The 19,154-nt window shown below is 45.4% G+C and overlaps 2 protein-coding genes across 2 annotated transcripts; both read right to left on the bottom strand.

The window, feature by feature from the left end:
- Positions 1 to 2,634: 2,634 nt before the first annotated feature.
- Positions 2,635 to 6,969, bottom strand: LOC117848496 (uncharacterized). The gene is made up of 9 exons (XM_034729925.2): positions 6,671 to 6,969; positions 6,454 to 6,555; positions 6,323 to 6,368; positions 6,082 to 6,160; positions 5,224 to 5,575; positions 4,815 to 5,058; positions 4,222 to 4,464; positions 4,021 to 4,140; positions 2,635 to 3,709 (listed from the first exon to the last, which is right to left on the bottom strand). The coding sequence occupies exons 1-9, from the start codon at positions 6,740 to 6,742 to the stop codon at positions 3,258 to 3,260; spliced, it is 1,710 nt and encodes a 569-aa protein (XP_034585816.1). The 5' UTR covers positions 6,743 to 6,969; the 3' UTR covers positions 2,635 to 3,257.
- A 961-nt stretch (positions 6,970 to 7,930) lies between these two features.
- On the bottom strand, positions 7,931 to 10,454 carry LOC117848497 (transcription factor NIGTH1). The gene is made up of 4 exons (XM_034729926.2): positions 9,887 to 10,454; positions 9,479 to 9,765; positions 8,677 to 8,965; positions 7,931 to 8,585 (listed from the first exon to the last, which is right to left on the bottom strand). Exons 1-4 carry the CDS (start codon positions 10,098 to 10,100, stop codon positions 8,212 to 8,214), a joined length of 1,164 nt encoding a protein of 387 aa, XP_034585817.1. The 5' UTR covers positions 10,101 to 10,454; the 3' UTR covers positions 7,931 to 8,211.
- Positions 10,455 to 19,154: the final 8,700 nt, after the last annotated feature.

The raw sequence follows: 19,154 nt of genomic DNA, 5'->3' as shown, positions 1-19,154 counted from the left end.
ATGAAAAATTTCTCGAGTCTTAAACTTTTCAGATGAGACGCTTAATTTACCGAGAGAGAGAGCACCGAGGAGCTTTTAGTTAATTGCTTGATTCGATTGGCGAAGCAAATAACAAAAAAAAGAAGGCCCATCCGCGCGCGAGATCTGGATCGTTTGCCATGCCGTCTTTGCCGTCGCCACTCATGGCTTCCGTAAACAAACGATAACTAATCCATGTCAACCTCTCCTTTTAACCATCTCTCTCTCTCTCTCTCTCTCTCCACTGCTGAAGCTAGGCCTGTCAGCAGTCGCATCGAACGCGGTTTTGGGGCACATGCCGGCCCATGTGAGAAATCTCTCCACCAATAATTCGTGCCGAGTGCTGCGCTTTTATCGTTCAACCAATCCAATTTTGTAGTACGACCAATCCACCATCGTTGGCTTTTCCCTGAAATTGTGCTGGTTTGCATATGCTGTCCGCCTTTCCTTTCCTTCAAAACTCTAACCATAGAAAAGAAAATGTCTAGTCACTCGAGCATTTTTCTAATCGTATCATCACTCGGTTTTCCTGGATAGCTCGAATGATATCTGACTAGTTGTTTTTAGCATTCAACCGCTTGCCACTCTTTCTGAATCATACCTTCTTTCTCACATCGTCCTTCCTTCTCCGCCCTAGAAAGCTCGTCCATCATGTGATTCCCCTATCGATCCAGCCTCACACATCTCAGCTCGTCTCCAACGACCTCCCGCTACCGGATCAACTCCATCCAACCGGCGATCATCTGCCTCTTATGGCCACAGAGTTACTATCACCTTGTGGCCTTGCTTACCAACCCGTGCCCGCTAACACCATCGTAAATGCAACCACCACTAAAATCATTGGAACCTGCTAAATCTAAACCCTAACCCCTCCCTAATAGAGAGCCCTTAGTATCTCCCAAGACTTATTAGACATAGGGATAACCTTAGCTATGGATTGGCGTCCGACACATATTAAGTAGAAAACAAAAGGTGAGTTTTGAAGCTTAGCCGGGGTAAGCTTTCTCCCTCCCACCTGAGAAAAATAGGGGAAACATTCAAGGTTCTAAACACGTAGGGGAAACATTCAAGGTTCTAAACACATACTCCCTTCACCGTGTAATATAAGGAATCCAAGTGTTTAAAATTTGTCCTCAAATATAATACATTATAGATACATTTAGATGATTGCTCATTTAATTCTTCTCGGAATTGATAAGATAAGGGCTAAAAATAAGTTTCTTGTTATGATGTTATCTGCAACTGCCATTAAAAAAGCAGACAACACAACTCCACACCTTTAACTCAAGGGTGCATGCGTCTTTTGCTATTCCTACTAATATATCCTAAATATATAGAATGCTTTATATTTCAAGATAGAGGGAGCAGCTAAGGTCGTTGCCTTCATGGGCAAAGGCATGTTGATGCTTCCGTATTCCCGGGAATACCCAAGATTGTTAAGTAAAAATCAAGTATGGACGTGCTATATACATGTGTATATTTATGAATTGGAAGGTACTCAACAATTCTTGTTTCCCCAGTGTAAAATGAGCCTGATACATGCAACATGGACCAACCAACATCATCCGTGCTAAGGTCTAATTCGTTGCACCCAAAAGTACCAACTGCCATAAACACAACGGATTCTTTTACCATGGCTAGCATCGCATCCCGCTCAGGCTCTCACCTCTTCCTCTTTGATTTATCCCAAAATCCATTCTCCTTTCTCAAATCCCTAGCACTGCTTGCAATTTCTCAACTTCACGCATCTTTAGACGAGTTGTAGTGCATTCGCACGCAGTGTTGTCCCTAGGCAACATCACGGTGATGGACCTAATAGGGGTGCACCTCCAGCAAGCTGTGAAAGTGCATTAGTAAGGGGTGAAACTAAAGATACCAATTAAGCTCTCGTTCCATGTTGACCCCTCTGACCTTAACTTAGTAATTAATCAACCCTGCATATCAATACGTGCATTGTAAGATATATGTTCCTTAATTGCTAATTCTAGCCATGTTCCGGTAACAACGACACACACGATGATATACCAGGGATGAAGTTGGACAAAATGTTACAAATGACAACTTCTACGGGACCTACTTCAGGCGAACATATTTGCCTTGAGCTTGGCTTGGATGGTATAATTTTTTTAAGCTAGGAATACCCAACTCTGAGATGCTAGCTCCGCCATCGGTTGCCTTGCACTATAGCTTTCTCGAAGAGAATAATTCCAGTGCTCCACCTCCTTGAGCAAAAAGTTTCCCCGATTTTTACACGCCATGCTCATGGTCATGCCCAAGGCAAAAAGGTGGTCATCTATCTGTCGAAAAGGTGAGAGAAAAGCCTCACAGAAAGTACAAAAAGGATGAAAAAGGCCAACAAGGCAACAAAAGGTTTCGTTGATCATTGAGAGTTTGAGATTGACGGAAGATGGATGGAACCAACAGGGATGGGAAAAGGAGAGCCAGCTGGGTGGTATCTGACCTGGATCTTGCAATGCTAGCCTGAAACATGGATATATGTTGCAAACATGTGTGCATGTGGCCTGCAATGCATTCAGCAATTCAAGCACACAACCAACAAAAAGGTTACATGTTTTTTTTAACAAACAAAAGGAAATATTCCGATGACACTTTCCATAGAAAAATTCATATCCCTTACCCCGTCGATCACATGCAAGGACGTTGTAGCTGTTACGAAACTTGTTTTTGTCTGAATACAGATGATATGAAGATCTGAAGGATCTTCTCGCAGGAAAAAAGTTCCTTTTTTTTGTCAGACTAGACCACTAATACACGGTTCAGACTGAAGCTTGTGAAGTTGAAACGAGGAAATAACAGTCCAGGCTTCAGATGTCTGAATGACTCTGTTCTTCAGTTTCCGCTGCTTCGGTTTGCAGGTAGCCAGGTACAGCACAGATCTGGACCTCTGCATCATAGCTGAAACATGGCAGAATGTTACAATTACTACAACAACACCTGCACGTGGCGGCGCACGTCGGCACGTCGCCCAGATGCACGTGCATAACATGCGGGGCGCTGACACGGTGACACGCCCAGACAATCAGATCCCATCTCCAGTTTTTTCAACAGATACACGGTCACAGTTCAGAGCTGTACTGCTCTCCATCCATTGAACACAGATCAGAGGAATTCATCCCAGCAAAGACATCTCACTACAGCTACATAACATTAGTTCTTTGAATCTTTCCACGGACCAAAACCGACCCGATCTTTGCAATACACTCACAAAGACGGTCCATCTAGTCGGAATCTGAAGTTAGGTCCATCTCGGGGTAAAATGGCCGCAGCATCTTTGCCAGGTGCTCGCCCATGTCCTCAACCTCCTCCTTCCCAAAGCCCCATTCCCGGAGGATCTGGGAGCCCAGCGAGCCCCTGGCCATGCCAAGCCTCTGAAGACTCCCCGATCGCTTCTCGATGAAAGGCACTATGGCATTGCTTGATCTCAGACGTGCAGCCATCGGGACTGAGACGACGTCGAGTGAGCCCTTTGGTCGGGTTCCTTCTGGGTGATTGTTGCTGAGGATTTTCCCGTGTTGGCCAATGCTGCTGCTGAAGATCGAGGGGAATGGGAGTGGGATTGGGAGGGGGCAGGGTGATACTGAGAGATGAGAGAACTTTGGTTTTGTCCCCCTGCCTTCCAAAGCTGAACACACAAAGTCCTTCACTTGTGATACTGAAGCCCTTTGCCCACCTGTCAACAAAATGTAGATCATTCTCGGGAAAAAAACAAAATGTAGATTAAACGATTTCACTTCGACATACAAAAGTTGGCCAAAAGTCTGCTAGTGAAGTACTCCCTCCGTCCCAAATTGTAGGTCGTTTTGGTTTTTCTAGGTTCATAGATATTTGTATGCACCTAAATATAGTGTATGTCTAGATGCATACAAACAACTACGAACCTAGAAAAGCGAAAACGACCTATAATTTGAAATGGAGGGAGTAATATTTTTCAAAAAGAAAATCTAACAGAGTATAAATAAAACTGATTGTAAGGAATAAGACCTGAATCCAGAACTCCATGAAACACCAACGATTCAACAGCATAAGGATCTTCATCATCATCACTGATTTCAGGGGTCAAAGAGCGCAAGCTCCTCTGTATGTTCCTAAGATCTTTTCTATCTGGAAAACAGGAGCATGCAGTCAGCAATCAGAAACAGTTTTTCCATTCAAACTTGATCAAACAAGACATCTATTATGTACCTGTCAAAGAAGGGGCAGGCATTGCTATGTCCAGAGCAGTGACCATGTTCTGCCTACCTTGATCTGATAATATGTGCACAAGCTCACCAATATCAAGGTTACCAGATGAATGTGCTGAGTCTGAGGCTGGGCCCACATGTTGAAGCCTAAATGGAACAGATAGTGAATGTACTGCTGCAGCACAGATGGCACTAGAGTGGAAGTACTTCTCATCCTTTATAGAAAGCAAAGGTGACAAGTAACCTGCAAAAGCAAGGTTAAAAGGAAACTATTAGCTGCACATATATGAACAAGTCTTCACAATTACTGAAAACAATACTGTATAAATAACGGGATGGTAATAGGCATGCTAATAAAGCTGATTTACAAATGGAATGTGAATTACATTCACCAACACTAGGTGTATGTGAGTTAATTAAAGGTTACAACCATTGACTGTTTACTTGGCTCATGATCAATGAACAACAAATTACCTATTTAGTAGAATTATAAAAATATGCAAATTTAGAAATGCTACATGGAAAAGGGATAAGAGAAACACATAATTGAACATGGAAATCTATGTGAAAGATTATAAGCAAATGGAAGCATACTTAGCGAAGGCAGTCCTATCGGTACCATCAGATTGCAAGAGGATGATAGTTTTGAAAATGACACAGCATCGTGCAAAGATCTTATGATGGTTTCACGTTGATTTCTGGAAGACCCATGGGAGACTGGGTCCCTCACACAATACAGCAATACAGGGGTATTGGTGTAATCATCAGCAATGCCCTCCAGATATTGTGCAGCTACACTGGAAAAGCCTCCTGAATCATCCACGATAAACTGGATACCCTGCAGTGAATCAAGATGAACAATTTAAATATCAATATCTCAAAAAAAAAGGAAAATTGGAAGTTCTACGAAATTCACTAACTGCGTATGTGAAATATAGCCCATAGTATAAGACTAACTGTAGACATAGTGTTTATTGATAGTTTGCTGTAAAAAAGACAGGACCTGAATATGGTCACATTCTTCAACAAAGAACCTGATCCTCTCGTTCAACTCTTCCATTTGAGACCATTCTGAAACCACCTCCCTTGCAGTCCCATAGTTATCGAATTTGTCAAAGTCTGTCCATGATCCATACAACTCATACAAGCTCTGAGGGTGATACTGAACTTTCGAGTAATCAGTCCAAAATTTGACTCCATTCTCTAGACTTTCAATCAGATCCTTATCTTCAACACTTTTCTTGGCATTGTTTCGGTCATTGCTAGAGCTTGTGTTCTGTTCTTCTTCAGATAAACTTTGCAGAAACAGGTTCCGCTCATGAGGTTTTGCTACTGATTTCGTTACATTTCCAGACCTGCAATAATTGGGATTGGCCCATTAGAAGATTCCATGACACCTGTCATATTGTGTTACAGACTTGTGCAACCCCATCACTCAATCATCAGTTTACATGCATCTTATAGCATGAATAGTACAAAAGCAATAGTTTCAACTACAGGAAACGATAAGCCAAAAGCTGGACTGGGCAATGTTCCAGGAAAAGAGTAAGCAGATAACAATTTTTCAGAGTGGCTGAATGAGGCTAATGCTGGCTAATTGTTCCTTCTGGACGCAATAATTTTCTACAATTTTATGAGCAGATGAATTTGTCTATCTAACAGGAATACAACCAGCTAGACATACACGCGCAAATCGTTACCCAGCAGCTGGTGCATTTGAAGCCCCATTGCACAAGCAACCCAAACAACACAAAATAAATTGTCTATATATCTTTAGCTCATAAACACCATACATGAAGGACCGATGATGGATGATGGATTTAGCTAGAACATGGAAGTTTGAGGAAACAACAGAACTTGCCATGTGAGGACATTAGGCTGATCAGTAGCAGCACTACTGGAACCCAGAGTACCGGAGGAACTCAAAGAGCCAAGAGACCCTGCAAATATCATCAGAACATGATTTACATGACCGTAAACAAAATAACATGCCTGACCAGGAACAGAGTAATGAACACGCTTAAACCCATCAAGCTAGTAGCCCGGAATGAATTCAGCACGAACAGATGCAAAGTGAAAGAACAACATTGTCGGTCAATTACCTCGAGAACCGACTGACACCAGACGGGGGCAGTAGGTGGCCACACCCTGAAGAAATTGAGCAGCGTCAGTAAAGGAACACGAGAAGCGTGCTGACCACTAGTGACACAAGCGGGTGGGCGGGCGCTTCTACCTGGTGCGTCTCGCCGGCGCGGTACAGGACGTCCATGTCCAGCGCGGCGGTCCTGAAGACCGGGTCGGCGCCGGGGTCGTCGGCGAGCCCGAGCAGCTCATCCTGCGGAGAGCACAAGAAGGTGAGCACGGGAGCTCGCGCTCGAGCGCTGCAAGCGGGAGCAGAGGAAGCTGGGAAATCGCGAGGGGGGGCGCGGGAGTTGAATCAAATCGATCACCTGGAAGTTCCAGAAGTGGGAGCCGACGAAGTTCGCGAAGCCGCCGACCTGCACCGTCACCACCTCCCTCATCCCTCTCCTCGTGCTCCCCCCCCCCCCCCCCCCCCGGCGGAGGGCTCTGGATGCCCCGGAGTGGGTTAGGATTTCTCGTGCTCACCGTGCCCCCTGACGTCGACGGCGGCGGTGTGCGGAGGCGGTGGGGCGTGGGGCGGAGTTTGGCGGCGGCGGCGGCGGTTTCGACTGGTGGGAGAGGCCGAGAGGGACAACCGACGAGGCGTGGGGGTGTGAGGATTGGCCGATCCAACGGCTGCTGATCACGATCGGACGGCTAGAAATTTGTGTGGTTTTAAACGCGGAGAGTCAGATTTGCTATTCCTTGACTGTTGACATGCAAACAGACGAAGCCCGTATTACAGTCAAATTAGCATTCCGAACATGCGAATTTTCAAAAGGGTCGTCCTTTGACAACATAGGATCTGTTCGGCTGGATTTATAAGCCGGTTGAAAAGCTGAAACGGCTGATTTGTTGTAAGAGAAAAACACTGTTCGGTGACTGATAAGTCGGCTGATAAGCTGAAACGAACATAGCCATAGTCAGATTGGGCGGGTGACTAGTTGTTCTCTTAGGCATGATTACCGAGCTTAGGCTCTCTTTTGTATTTTGTTTGGACATTGCTCTTCTTCTTTACTAATATATGAACGGCAGAACTCCTGCGAGTTCTTTTTCAAACAAAAAATTAACAATATGAACGCGTGACTGTATATACTATCGAAATCATAGGGTACAAGTCGTGTGTAACATGACACAATCAATAAGGTAAAACTTTGGCCGTAATTTTTGTTAAAGAAAACATAGTGTCTAAAATAAAAAAAAAGGGCCACATGTTATCACGCCTGAACCAATTTTTGGCCGTAGTTTTTCCCGCCTGAAACAGGAACCGTACGGCCTGCACGGCGGATCACGAATCCGATCTCATCATTCCCATCAGGTACCACACCGTTGATCCGCATGAGATACGCAAGAACCAAATCGAGATCGATCGGCACAAGAGCATCTCGAACCATTTCTTCAGTTAGTTCCCCGTTTTACAGCGTGAGAATCAAAAACACCCAGGAGGGCAGGAACAGGATTATTAGAGGTAACCAACCAATGAACAGTCTGACCGGATGAATGGATCTTCATCAGACTGCGAAAGAACAGGTGAGAATTGATGGACAGTTGCAGGTCAGGCGACATGGCCAGCAAAAACTCATCGCAGATGCGAAAAATCCATCGGTCTCGACGACGACGATGACAACCTGAAGATTGTACACTGTAATTTAACGACATCTCATATCTCACGCGATCCTACAAACAACACTCTGAACAATCACTCTCGCATCAGTTCATCAGCAAAAGAAAAAAAAGAATCCTCTCAACGACTGTACACAAAATTCCTCATCATCTGCGGTGTTGGTTGCCATCTGATGCATCATACGCATATGCTGGATCATCTTCTTCTTCTATACTGCTGCTGTTCCATGGATCAAATCAAAGATTTTCAAGACGAGGCCGCCTTGGTCCCGTGCTGCTGCTGCATCCCGAAGCTGTAGCTCTCGGACCTGCCGCCCTCCGCCTCGTCGCCGTCGCAGCTGTCCCCGGCGGTTGCCGACATGGCCCGGCTCGACACCGTCAGCTGCAGGGGCCCCTGCGGCGACCCCGACTGCGACGTGCTGTGCTGCGACGTCGTGTACTGCTGCTCCGGCGCGGCGGACGACCACAGGCCCGCCGCCGCCGCGTGGTGGTCGCCGCCGACGCCGTCCGACGACGACGCACGCCGCGTGTGCAGCCGGTACTTCTGCAGGTGGCTCTTCACCTCGTCGTTCGTGAGCCCGTCCACCTTCATCAGCTCCCTGATCTGCTTCGGCGTGGCCACTGCAACAACAACACCAATTCAGCACGGCAATTCAGGAACCGAAATGCTTTTAGCAATCGCACATGCAAAAGAAGCCTTGGCGATCCTCACCTTGCGCGCCGCCGAGCCGCTGGAGGGCCGCGACGAACCGGCGGTGGAGCTCCGGCGACCAGCACCTCCGGGCCTTCCTCTGCTGCTGCTGGTGCTGGCGCTGCGCCGCGCCGCCGCCGTCCGTGACGGCGCTGCTGGTGGCGCTCGGGGCAGCCGGGCAGGCGGCGTCGATCGCCGGGGACGAGAGGGTCAGCTCGGGGACCGGCACGGCCGTGGGCTTCTCCGCCGCGTCGTCCGGTGATCTCGCCAGCGTCGGCAGGCCGCTCAGCGGCATGAATGCGTCGGACACCTGGTGGTTTGGAATTGGCAACACGAGTGAGATGTCATGTACAAAATTTCCTTTTTTAAAAAAAAATTGTGGATGCACATGTTCAGCTGTACATTAGGATCCTAACTTGGATGAACAAAAGAGAATAGATTAGGCTCTTCATGGCTGAGTATAAAATTTGTGAAGTTGAACTCATATTTGACAAACCCATTTTGGGGCTTCTGCTACTGTAATTTTTTCAAAGATTCTTTCCTTTTTCTACTTGCTGTACTACGCCTGTACCATAACAATTCACCTCTTTCTATTGAGCACGAAGATTCCTCTCTCTCTCTCTACAGTATCACATGTCCTCCACGTAAATTTGCAATCTGGGTTGAACCAAACTGGCTCAAAGTGCCCGTGTTCTTTGTTCCAAGAACAGCACGGATGAACGACTACGAATTTACGCTCGAATTATGCGAGCAGATAGACAAAATCATGTTTCACAGAAAATAAACGAGCTGCCGCATCTCTCCCTCTGTTCCATTCCCCTACCTTATGCGCCGGCTTCGCGGCGGCGGCGGCGCCATTGTTGGTGGCGGTGCTGCTGCTGCTGCCGTCGTGGCCCCCGCCGCAGCTCCAGAGCTGCGCGGAGCTCATCCAGCTGCGCTTATCGTTGGCGTCGGCCTCCGCCTTGACGGCTCCCCCCTCCGGCGCCGCCGCCTTCCTCTTCGCCGCCGGTGCTGGAGAGGTCGGCGCCGGCGCGAAGAGCTCCGGCGCCGGGGCCGGGGACGGGGCCAGGCGGCGGTGCTGCGCCAGCTCCTCCTTGAGCCACTCGATCACTGCGCGCACGCGACAAGCAGGAAGTGATGAGCAAGACTGAAGCTGAAGCTGAAGCTAAAGCTCCTGCTTTCTAATTGGCTTGAAGAGGATGAGAATTGAGATGAGAGGGACCGTACGTACCGTCAGCGACGAGGTGGACGCTGATGGGGAGCTCTCGTCGGAAGACCTCCATCTTGGCCTTCTCGGCCTCGAGGTTCCTCACGCAGTCCTCGAAGCGCGCGGCGCGGTCGGCGTCGGTGGCGCGCGACGCCGCCGCGCGCAGCGAGTCCGTGACCGCCCGCGCCGCCAGCGCGCGCAGGTGGTGGTGGTGGTGGTCCTCCTTCCGCGCCATCATCGCCGGTCGGTTCCGGGAGGAGGTGGGAATGGTGGCTTCTTGCGCGTTGTGGTCGGGGGAGCCGGCCGGTCAGTCGGTTTATACTACCGGAAGGAAGGAAGGAGAAGATCCTCCCCCGGTTGGTTCTTCAGAGGGCAGAAGGGTCATTTGGCCGGAGCTGGAGGAAGATCTGTGGGGAAGCTAGGGGTAGGAAGGTAATTGCGTGGGTACTGGGAGGGGGCGAAAAGATGCCGCTGGATGGGGGCGGGTGCGTGGAGAGGAGATGCAGAGGCGTTTCGTCGCGTAACAGCCAAGAGGCGTCGAGCGACCGCTTCCCCTCTGCCGGCTGCGGTGCCCCGACTCCGGCCGGGAGGGGAATCTATCTCCTGCGGTCCCATCTTCTCTTACCATCCGGCCCCTCTGCGTTCCGATAATTCGGATCAGACCCTTTTCCTTCCCTCTTCACGGTTTATGTTTAAAAAAAAACTCCACATGCGAGGTTAAGACAGCCCCGAGCATTTCGCTATACAAGAGAAAACCTTCTCAACAGATCGAGAAAAAACCTCCGAACACATTTTGCTATACAAGAGAAAATCTTATCACGCAGATCGAGAAAAAAACCTTCGAACGCATTTACCCCGCCCTTACACAGCGATACTGTAGCCCGTGTGAGACGACCAACGACCGAGGTTGGGCCTTAGACCTGTGCTTTGGCGTGGTGATAGAAGGTGATTTTTTTTAACCCAAGTCTGAAAATTCACTCCAACAAGGAGTCGAGCATAAGATCTGAGAAATGCTACTAGAGTCACCTAATCTCTTCTCTTACGTCTCGACGTTCCCTTCATTTGCGTATCTTCTTGTCCGGCATGTTAGGTTGAGGACCCAAGGCTCTTGGATTGAGGACCCAAGGCTGAGATGAAGCGGTCGAGCATGTTGGGGGCTCGAACGGAGAGGAGTGATAGGAGATGGCGTTAAATGAGGTAGGGGAGGTAAGAAGACTAGTGGAACAATTATAGAAGAGACTCGTGCTACAATATAACACGTTGACAATCGATCAATTGCCAAACGGTAGGAGGAAGTAGGAAGCGCAAATTGACCTTCTAAATTCAGGAATATAGTTGTGGAACAAATATGCCGACAAACCATGCTTGGTAAAGAATAATCTATTCCTGCGAGATTTTTTTCACATCGGATTAGACTGTGCTGTTGTCTCAACATCCGTACTCTCTCCAACGGTCGTTTAATCAGGAATAATATATGCTGGTCTAGGCAAGTTTTGTGAGACCGGGACTACCATGTGATATTGCAAACCTTGGAGGTGGCGGAAGGAGTTTGGCTCCACGGCTCGAAGATTCCCTCGCCCTTTCCTTGTCGCCCTAGCCATGAGGTCTCCGATCCACGCCCCTCCTCTATTCCACCAAGGAATTGTCCTGCTGCTGCTTCTACTTGGGCTGTGCGTGTCCGGGGTTGGTGAGGGGTAGGTGTCACTCGAGTCCCCTAGATAGAACCAGTATCTCCTAATTTTGCCAACAGCATTTTCTTTCAGGAACAAATTGCCAGCAGCTTAGACATTCACTTAAAATCCCTGTAGAATTATCTTCGTGCTGCAGAAAAGTTGATGGATTATACTACCACCTTATCTGTTGTAAGAGAGACGGGTTTTTTTTTCGGTTTTGAAGATGTGGATCTTAATTGCGTATTATCCTACTCAACTGTGCTATCTAGTTCTAATTAATCCGACTGGGATTCACGAACTTTCCATAGAAGTGTGCTAAGACTTTTGATGTTGTTAACAATTTCACGCCTCACGCTTGGAATGTTGATCGGCACCGAAGCTTATCGAGAAAAGGGAGCACGTCAGCGTCGGAAGTATTAAATGAGGATGAGGCTGAGGTCAAATGTGAGAAGAGACCACATTCTAATTAATCTAGGATGAGAATGTTTTATGATTTGCACTTGCCATGCCTTTCTATTGTTTCACTCCCCTTTTCCACTCGACAAACAAATCAGAACCCTTTTGAAAACATGCAAGAATCTTTCGTGGTTTTAACTGGGATACGAAATTGTTTCGTACTGAATTCCTAGCTAGGTTCTAATTTCTAATTGAACATCATGCCCTATTTCTGTACACTGACGCAGCTCTTCTATAACTCCGGGATTTTTCTAGCAAGTTTAAGCTCCAGCTTAAGCTGCTAAACTTGTGTTATCGGTCTTGTTGGATATATCCTAACATATGGTAGTTCCTTCAGCTTGAAATTATCAATCCATTTTGTTCTCAAACAAATTAAAGGACTGATTGCTACATTCTCTAAGCACAAGTATGCGTCAAAATGGTACAGGATAGATTAGGGATAGCTTCATGTCATCATGCCATGAAAGTGAGAGCTTTCCTCTCCTACCATCTTCAACAAAGCTAATGCAATTCAAACATCAGACTCTGTCAAATATGATGAGAAGGGCTGTACGGCCTTTGTAAAAAAAAAAGCTATAATCACATAACATCAAGTACTCTGCGAAAAAAGTTAATAGCAGTTAATGTTGAATTACTCTTACAAAGTACTCATGCAGTACTACTAATCAACAAGGTGCAATCATTTTGTCCATCACTAGACATGATAGTGAAGTTAAAGTCGGTGTGCAGAGATGGATCCATTCCATGTAAAATTGCCAAGTAAAAATACTGTCCTCCTGGATTTAACACAAGATAGTTCCTCCTCCCAACCAATGGGTTTCATCCATGTGGCAGTGCCTCAGGCATCTAATGAAAAGATTCCATCTGAAGGGGGCAGGGCTGCGGTGCGGAGGAATTATTGGCAAAGGGATAAGGATTCCATGTACTCGTGGGCCATAGTGGTGCGGGTCAGATGAGATCTCCATGGGATTTTGTTTTCGCCGTTGCTGAAAGGACACGGCAAGGAGAGACGGAGAGATTCTCCTCTCAAAGGGGCAACACGACAAGCCAACGTCACATTGCCCAAGCTACAAAGATTCTCCCCCTGTCATGCAGAGAGGGTTGGAAGATGAACCGCTCGAAAGATTCTAATGCTTAGAGCTTGATTTTTTTTAAAAAAAAAAATTAGCTGGTGATGATTTGTGAGTATCAATTCGATTTCCAGCTTATTGGGACCTAATCTTTGTGCTGCAACTTGTATTTTTTCTACAAATTATTTTAGTCAATAGATGTTTCATGTAGAAGTTAATTTTGGCAGACATCAATAGTGCAAAAATGGTCTTCAAGCACCATACTGACATATTTTATGATCATTTCACCTTTTTATTTTAAAAATAACTATTTCTACTTTGAAACATGGCTTGAGACTTGAAATTTTTTTAGATGTATTTGGTACCTTTTTCCCTTAAAAAACGGGGTGAAAAAATCAATAGAATTGACACAAATAGCAACATTAATCGCTTTCAATTAAAAAAGGAAACAAAGCAAAGTGTGAAAATACCATCAGTTTCTAACCCTGAATAGAACCTATTTCTTTTCACCATCCCTACGTTCACAAGGGTCCTTTGTCATTTATTGTGTGCCCTCATTCCATATGGGTTGAACTCCACAAGCACAAGTTAGAGTGTCATATTGTATTCCATTTTCCCCATTTGTGCAAAGTACCTAATACCCTCACTATCATTGGAAAAGAGGACGAGAACAATGCTCCCGTTATTCCCCAACCACAATACAAATTCAAAGCTAAAGACATTGCTGGAAACATCCATTTGCCGGTAAAAAAAAAGTTCAAGAATATTTTGAGGTCGCCCCACTTGATTTGTGGAATCCATCCCTGATCCTCCCATGATACAATATATACCATCATATCACAATTGCAAAAACCCTATATCATTGGCTATTTATATTTTTGTTTCTTGCATGGTATCCCCGTTTGGGACGTATCCTTTCTTTTCCCTTTTCCCTGTCCTTGTTCGTCACGACGATCCGGTGACAAATGGATAATTAAAATTTAACGGGACATGAGATATGTTTTGGTTCTTCATATTTAAAAAAGGTTTTGCACTTCATATGTTCAGGAACTTACTTTTGACTATTGCTATATATCTAGCTCATAGCTACACTCAGTCCACAAACTACTAAGTAGGTCAAATTTGCATGTGTAATTTATGCCTACTTTTTTGAACGGGCCTTTTGGTTCCAGGGAAGAACGGCATGCCAAAGACCAAACCTAACCCAAAAGCAAAGCAAAGCTGCAGCACCCGTTTGGAATGCTATGATTAGCCTTGGATCTGGAGATTCTGAGGTGCCCCACACATGCCTGCCTTTGGACGCAAGGATGGCATATCGAGAGATGCATGGGTCCTCGAAAGGTCAAGAGACCGTGTAGGGTAATAGCCATCGTGTTCGCATGCATTTTTTTTTTTGCCCAACTGGGCACATGCATGTATTCTCCTTGGATTCTTTGCTCTTGCTCCAAGGAGTGTATCTTGCCGTACAAACGAATCTATAAACTTTGTTGAACGAGAATATTACCATGGTTTTTTTCTCCCTGTGTTATATTCTTTGATATTTTTTGTATTCTTGAAAAAAAGATAATATAACTTTCTTTGCTATGATAATAAAATCGACTACTTCCTTTTAATGACGTAGAATAGGTGGTACTGTGCCCATAATAACAATGAAATAATTAATTAATGGGATGCTTTCTGGTTGTAAGTGCTCTTTAAATACTTGGACATCCCAACAACATAACCTAAAGCACAATAAAATTTTGTGAACGACCATGCTAGCTGTCATTGTTGATTCCTTGTTGGGTGTTCAGACGCCAAAGACTTAGCACCATTGGCTATTTCACTAAATTTCTGTATAGAAGTGCATGTCATATAAAAATGATCACTGTACATTTTACAAATAGTGGTCCTACCATCTCATTAGGGCTTTTATCCATTACTCAAATATAAACAGTCTTTGTAAATTCACACTCCCAAAGTGGTTTTTGTTAAAACTATTGGTCACATGAAACTTGCAGTGGTACCAAAAAAATATTAAAAAGTAGGCATGCGTGACTATGGCAGCAATAGTCTCTTCTCAACACATTTACCAACCAATTAGATAGCATATTACCAGAAAACTAGTATTTGCTTGGGTAACACGAAGGCAATGCTGTCCCAGCTACACAGTGATAATTTTCCACGACCTCATTGAAGCTCCTACTACAGGTTTAGACGTCGCATATGGTCTATTGACTAAACTGAAAACTAGCTTGCAGAGAGCAACGGTACAAGTGTAATTTAATTTTTAAAACTAAAATAGAGATGAATAGAATGAGAACCTCACAACCTTTTTATATATGAAACGGATTTTCTATTAGCCTTCTCTTTTGTGCATTGATTCCCAATCGGACGGCTCTCGCGAAACTGTGGAGGACCGCTGCGAGTCTCCTCATCCCGTGGTCCCCTTGCGAATGGATGATGAACCATGGAATCATGCAAAAGAAGAGTGGATAAGTGGTGGATGCCATTGCTGATGCCCCGCACCAACTAGATGCTGCCGCCCTTTTCATGAACCGTGGCTTTTGGTAGAAAGGGGGTCAGGGGCTCACCGGCTTAGAGATGCCGTGGTCTGCGCACTGCCACAGTGAAACCATTGCTGCTACTGTTGCTGGTGATGGTGATAAGGCCAGGGAGATGAGGGTTTCCTTGGGAACAAAGCAGCTGATGGAATGAGTGGGCACTTGCCACTTTGCTGTGGGATTGTTGCTGTCTTTTGTAATCCTCTAGAAAGAAAACATCTCGTTATTATTTGTTTGTCTTTCGTCAACAGGCAAAAGAAGGAGAGGAGGCGAAATCGAGCGTTTGTCCCGTTCGATATCTAGGCTAGCTGTCCCGGAAACATTAGGTAGGATTCGAGCACGCTCCAACTAAGGTGGTGGTTTTTAATAGGGTCATAAGCTTATGGTAAAGCGTTGAGCAGCGAACCATATGCATGCCTAATTCGGCCATCGTGACCAAACTTTGAAGACTTAGGAAGCAACCATTTGCAAAAATGATAACTTGGTGATGCTCGAAAAGAAAACCAAAACATTGCATACTATACTGTACTACAATATACAACAAAAAGAAATGAAATATCACTGTACTAGGTTATCACAAACCGTACATACGGCCTGCAGCTATCGATATCCTTATCGTATCTCCAAAGATCAATGGTGGGTTGCCGCCCTAGGCCACTAGATTACCTATCGGTCATCTCTCCTCTCCTTTCGTGGTGCTGGGTTGGGTTGCTGCAAACTTGAGAGAACCAGATTTCAAGGTTGCCTTTTGCTGCCCCCCTAAAGCTGTCCTGCATGCCTGGCCATCTTATCTCTTGCCATCACTCCTAGAATTGCAGGCCTGTCTCCTGGCCATATTTTATAACCTCTGGAATGAATCTGCCAGGGGCACATGTGTTTGAAAAAAGAGGCACCTTTTCTCACTAAAACAAAGTGCACGGTCCTGGTCCTTAGCTGGTGTTGTAGATAACTAATTCTGTTAGCTCTGAAAGATAAACTTGCACCAAAAACTTCCATGAATAAAACATTTTCATACTCCTACTGGTTCTTTTAAAAGTTGATGCCAAGGACCAGGGTCCAAAAGGAGACATTCAAAGTCCAAACAGCACATAGTTAGAGGGTTTTTGGATCCCGGACTAAATTTTAGCCCCTGTCACATCGAATGTTTAACACTAATTAGAAGTATTAAACATAGGTTAATTACAAAACCAATTTCACAACCTCTAGGCTAAATCGCAAGATGAATTTATTAAACCTAATTAGTCCATAATTTGAAAATATGGTGCTACAGTAAACATTCGCTAATGATGGATTAATTAGGCTTAATGGATTCACCTCGCGATTTAGCCTAGGGGTTCTACAATTAGTTTTGTAATTAGCTAAGATTTAGTCCTCCTAATTAGCATCCGAATATCTGATGTGATGTGGATTAAACTTTAGCTCTAGGATCCAAACACCCCCTTAAAAGCTGGAAGCAAGGGACCATGAAACTGATTGGCCAATTGCCCCCTCAGAGGTCCCAAGAGCCAAATCTTGACTTGGTTGCAATCTCTCTCGTCTTCCCATGAGAAACATCAAGGAGAAAAAAAATATTTCTGGACCAATTTGAAGGGACGGAAGAATCTTTGAGATCCCCGGAGATTACTCCGAAGACTTGTTCATCTTGTACTCTCCCTCTCTCTTTAGATTCTCTCTCTCTCTCTCATTGCATTATGCAAGGGATTAGTATCTTATCTTATCCTATCTTAACCCCGGCAGATTTTATAATGGGGAGTAGTGAGGTAAGATCAGATCCTAATAATCTCCTCCCTTTGGTTGGGCCATGAAAGCTTGGAGATCAGGTCAGATGCATGCAGTCCAAATATTCATTCTCCTTTTTCTGTGTGAGGGTGTTGCCATGGGGCACTCACTACTCAAGATTCTCACAAGATTGTGACAGGGCACCAGCTGATTGTACAGTACAGACTTAGCGTGGAGTTGATGCCCAAGTCCATCTCCTCTTTTGTTAGAAGTTGGCACAATTGGCAAGCAGGGTCTTAAAGAAACAGGGGATCAACCATTGCCAACCAACTGCTCAAAAGCAAAGTTGTAGTGGTTGCACCGGACCATGAGAGACTAGGAGCTTTTGCTGATGATTTTAGGTCACTGCACAGCGAGCTAAATATGAATAAGAGAAAAATTCAGGAAAAGATTCCATGGATTACGACACTTGTCGATTTTGAGCTGTACTTTAAATTTTTTGCGTGGTTTTCAATCAAAACCCACAGCTCATGTGGAAATGTGCTGTTCTGGAAAAAGCAAGGAAAAAAACAAAGAAAGCTGATTGTGCTAACCAAAAATCATTTGACTAAAGTGCCAAAAATCATGGTTCCATGGAAGATTCTCAAGGACTGAGAAATTTGTATTGTTCCCCTGAAAAAAGGAGAGGAGAATGAAAGGGCGGGCAGGGGCCAGAGGAGAGAATCGGAATCCCCGGGGGCGGGAGTGGCACGTTGCCGGCCGGTGTCGGGCTCCCTCCAGCAAGCTGACGTGGCCAGCTGTCAGTGAGACAGAGGCATCGATTCGCCGCATAGGGGGCCCCACCCACTTTGGCCTCAAGCGGAAAGAACGCAGGAATGTAACACGTCAGTGCCCCCCGACAAAAAATGGCTTGGGAATATTACAAGGCAGGCGTGCAGCAAAATGCACCGAAATTTCCCAAAAGGCGAAGGAGATGCTGCTGAATGCTGATGTACATAAATCTGCATGCAGTGCTTCAAATTTCAGCTGAAACTTCACTGTATCCTTCTTCATAACAGTTTCAAGTGAACCTCAAGTGTTTCTGCTGAATCCGGACCATGTTTGCGCACAGTTTTGCATCTTTCAATCAGACTGCATTTGAATGGAAGCAGTTGGCATGTTGGGGGCTTAGGGCAAGAGACAACAACATTCAGAGAAACAAAGGCCTTGTTTAGTTGCCTAAAGTTTGGAGGTGCAAAATTACTGTTATAGCACTGTAGCACACTGTAGCATTTCGTTTGTATTTGTGAATTATTGTCCAAATATTGACTAATTAGGCTCAAAAGATTCGTCTCGCAAAGTACAACAAAACTGTGCAATTAGTTTTTAATTTCGTCTACATTTAGTACTCCATGCATGTACCGCAAGTTTGATGTGATGGGAAATCTTCTTTTTGCATAGTGTCAAAGTTGGGAGTTTTGAGGTAACTAAACATGGCCAAAGTCTTGTTGCGTTTCCTGCTTTTGCAATTCAGTGGTTGAGGAGAATATTCTAGCCGCCAACGTTGATGGGCATGGACCAGACGTCTTTTTGACTTTTTTTTTTTGGTTGAAGATACGTCTTTTGTGACTAGAGGGACCGTGTGCCTGTGTGTGTGTGGTGCAAGGTTTTGGATCAGTACGTGAAATTCAGAGGAGATTGACCCGCTAGGCTGCTACAGTGCTACTCTGCTCTCTCTCTGTAGTGCACTCCCTCTCTGTCCAGAGACTGTAGGCTTTACAGTTTGTGGAGTCTGACGAGGGATGAGGAATGAAGAAAATAATCTCTCGCCGTTGCCAACACGCACAAGAGC

Source organism: Setaria viridis, chromosome 3 (assembly GCF_005286985.2).
Source record: "Setaria viridis chromosome 3, Setaria_viridis_v4.0, whole genome shotgun sequence".
In the NCBI taxonomy this organism is placed as follows: Eukaryota; Viridiplantae; Streptophyta; class Magnoliopsida; order Poales; family Poaceae; genus Setaria; species Setaria viridis.
The sequence above is the reverse complement of the archived record's forward strand: the minus strand, read 5'-3'. Positions and strand labels throughout refer to the sequence as shown.

Coding starts and splice junctions, on each gene's coding strand:
- LOC117848496 (XM_034729925.2), bottom strand. CDS start 6,742: ATGAGGGAGGTGGTGACGGTGCAGGTCGGCGGCTTCGCGAACTTCGTC. Junction 5,059..5,223: donor AAGAATGTGACCATATTCAG/GTCCTGTCTTTT, acceptor GATTCACTGCAG/GGTATCCAGTTTATCGTGGA. Junction 4,141..4,221: donor GCCTGCCCCTTCTTTGACAG/GTACATAATAGA, acceptor CCTGTTTTCCAG/ATAGAAAAGATCTTAGGAAC.
- LOC117848497 (XM_034729926.2), bottom strand. CDS start 10,100: ATGATGGCGCGGAAGGAGGACCACCACCACCACCACCTGCGCGCGCTG. Junction 8,966..9,478: donor CCGCGAAGCCGGCGCATAAG/GTAGGGGAATGG, acceptor CCAAACCACCAG/GTGTCCGACGCATTCATGCC. Junction 8,586..8,676: donor GCGGCTCGGCGGCGCGCAAG/GTGAGGATCGCC, acceptor TTGTTGTTGCAG/TGGCCACGCCGAAGCAGATC.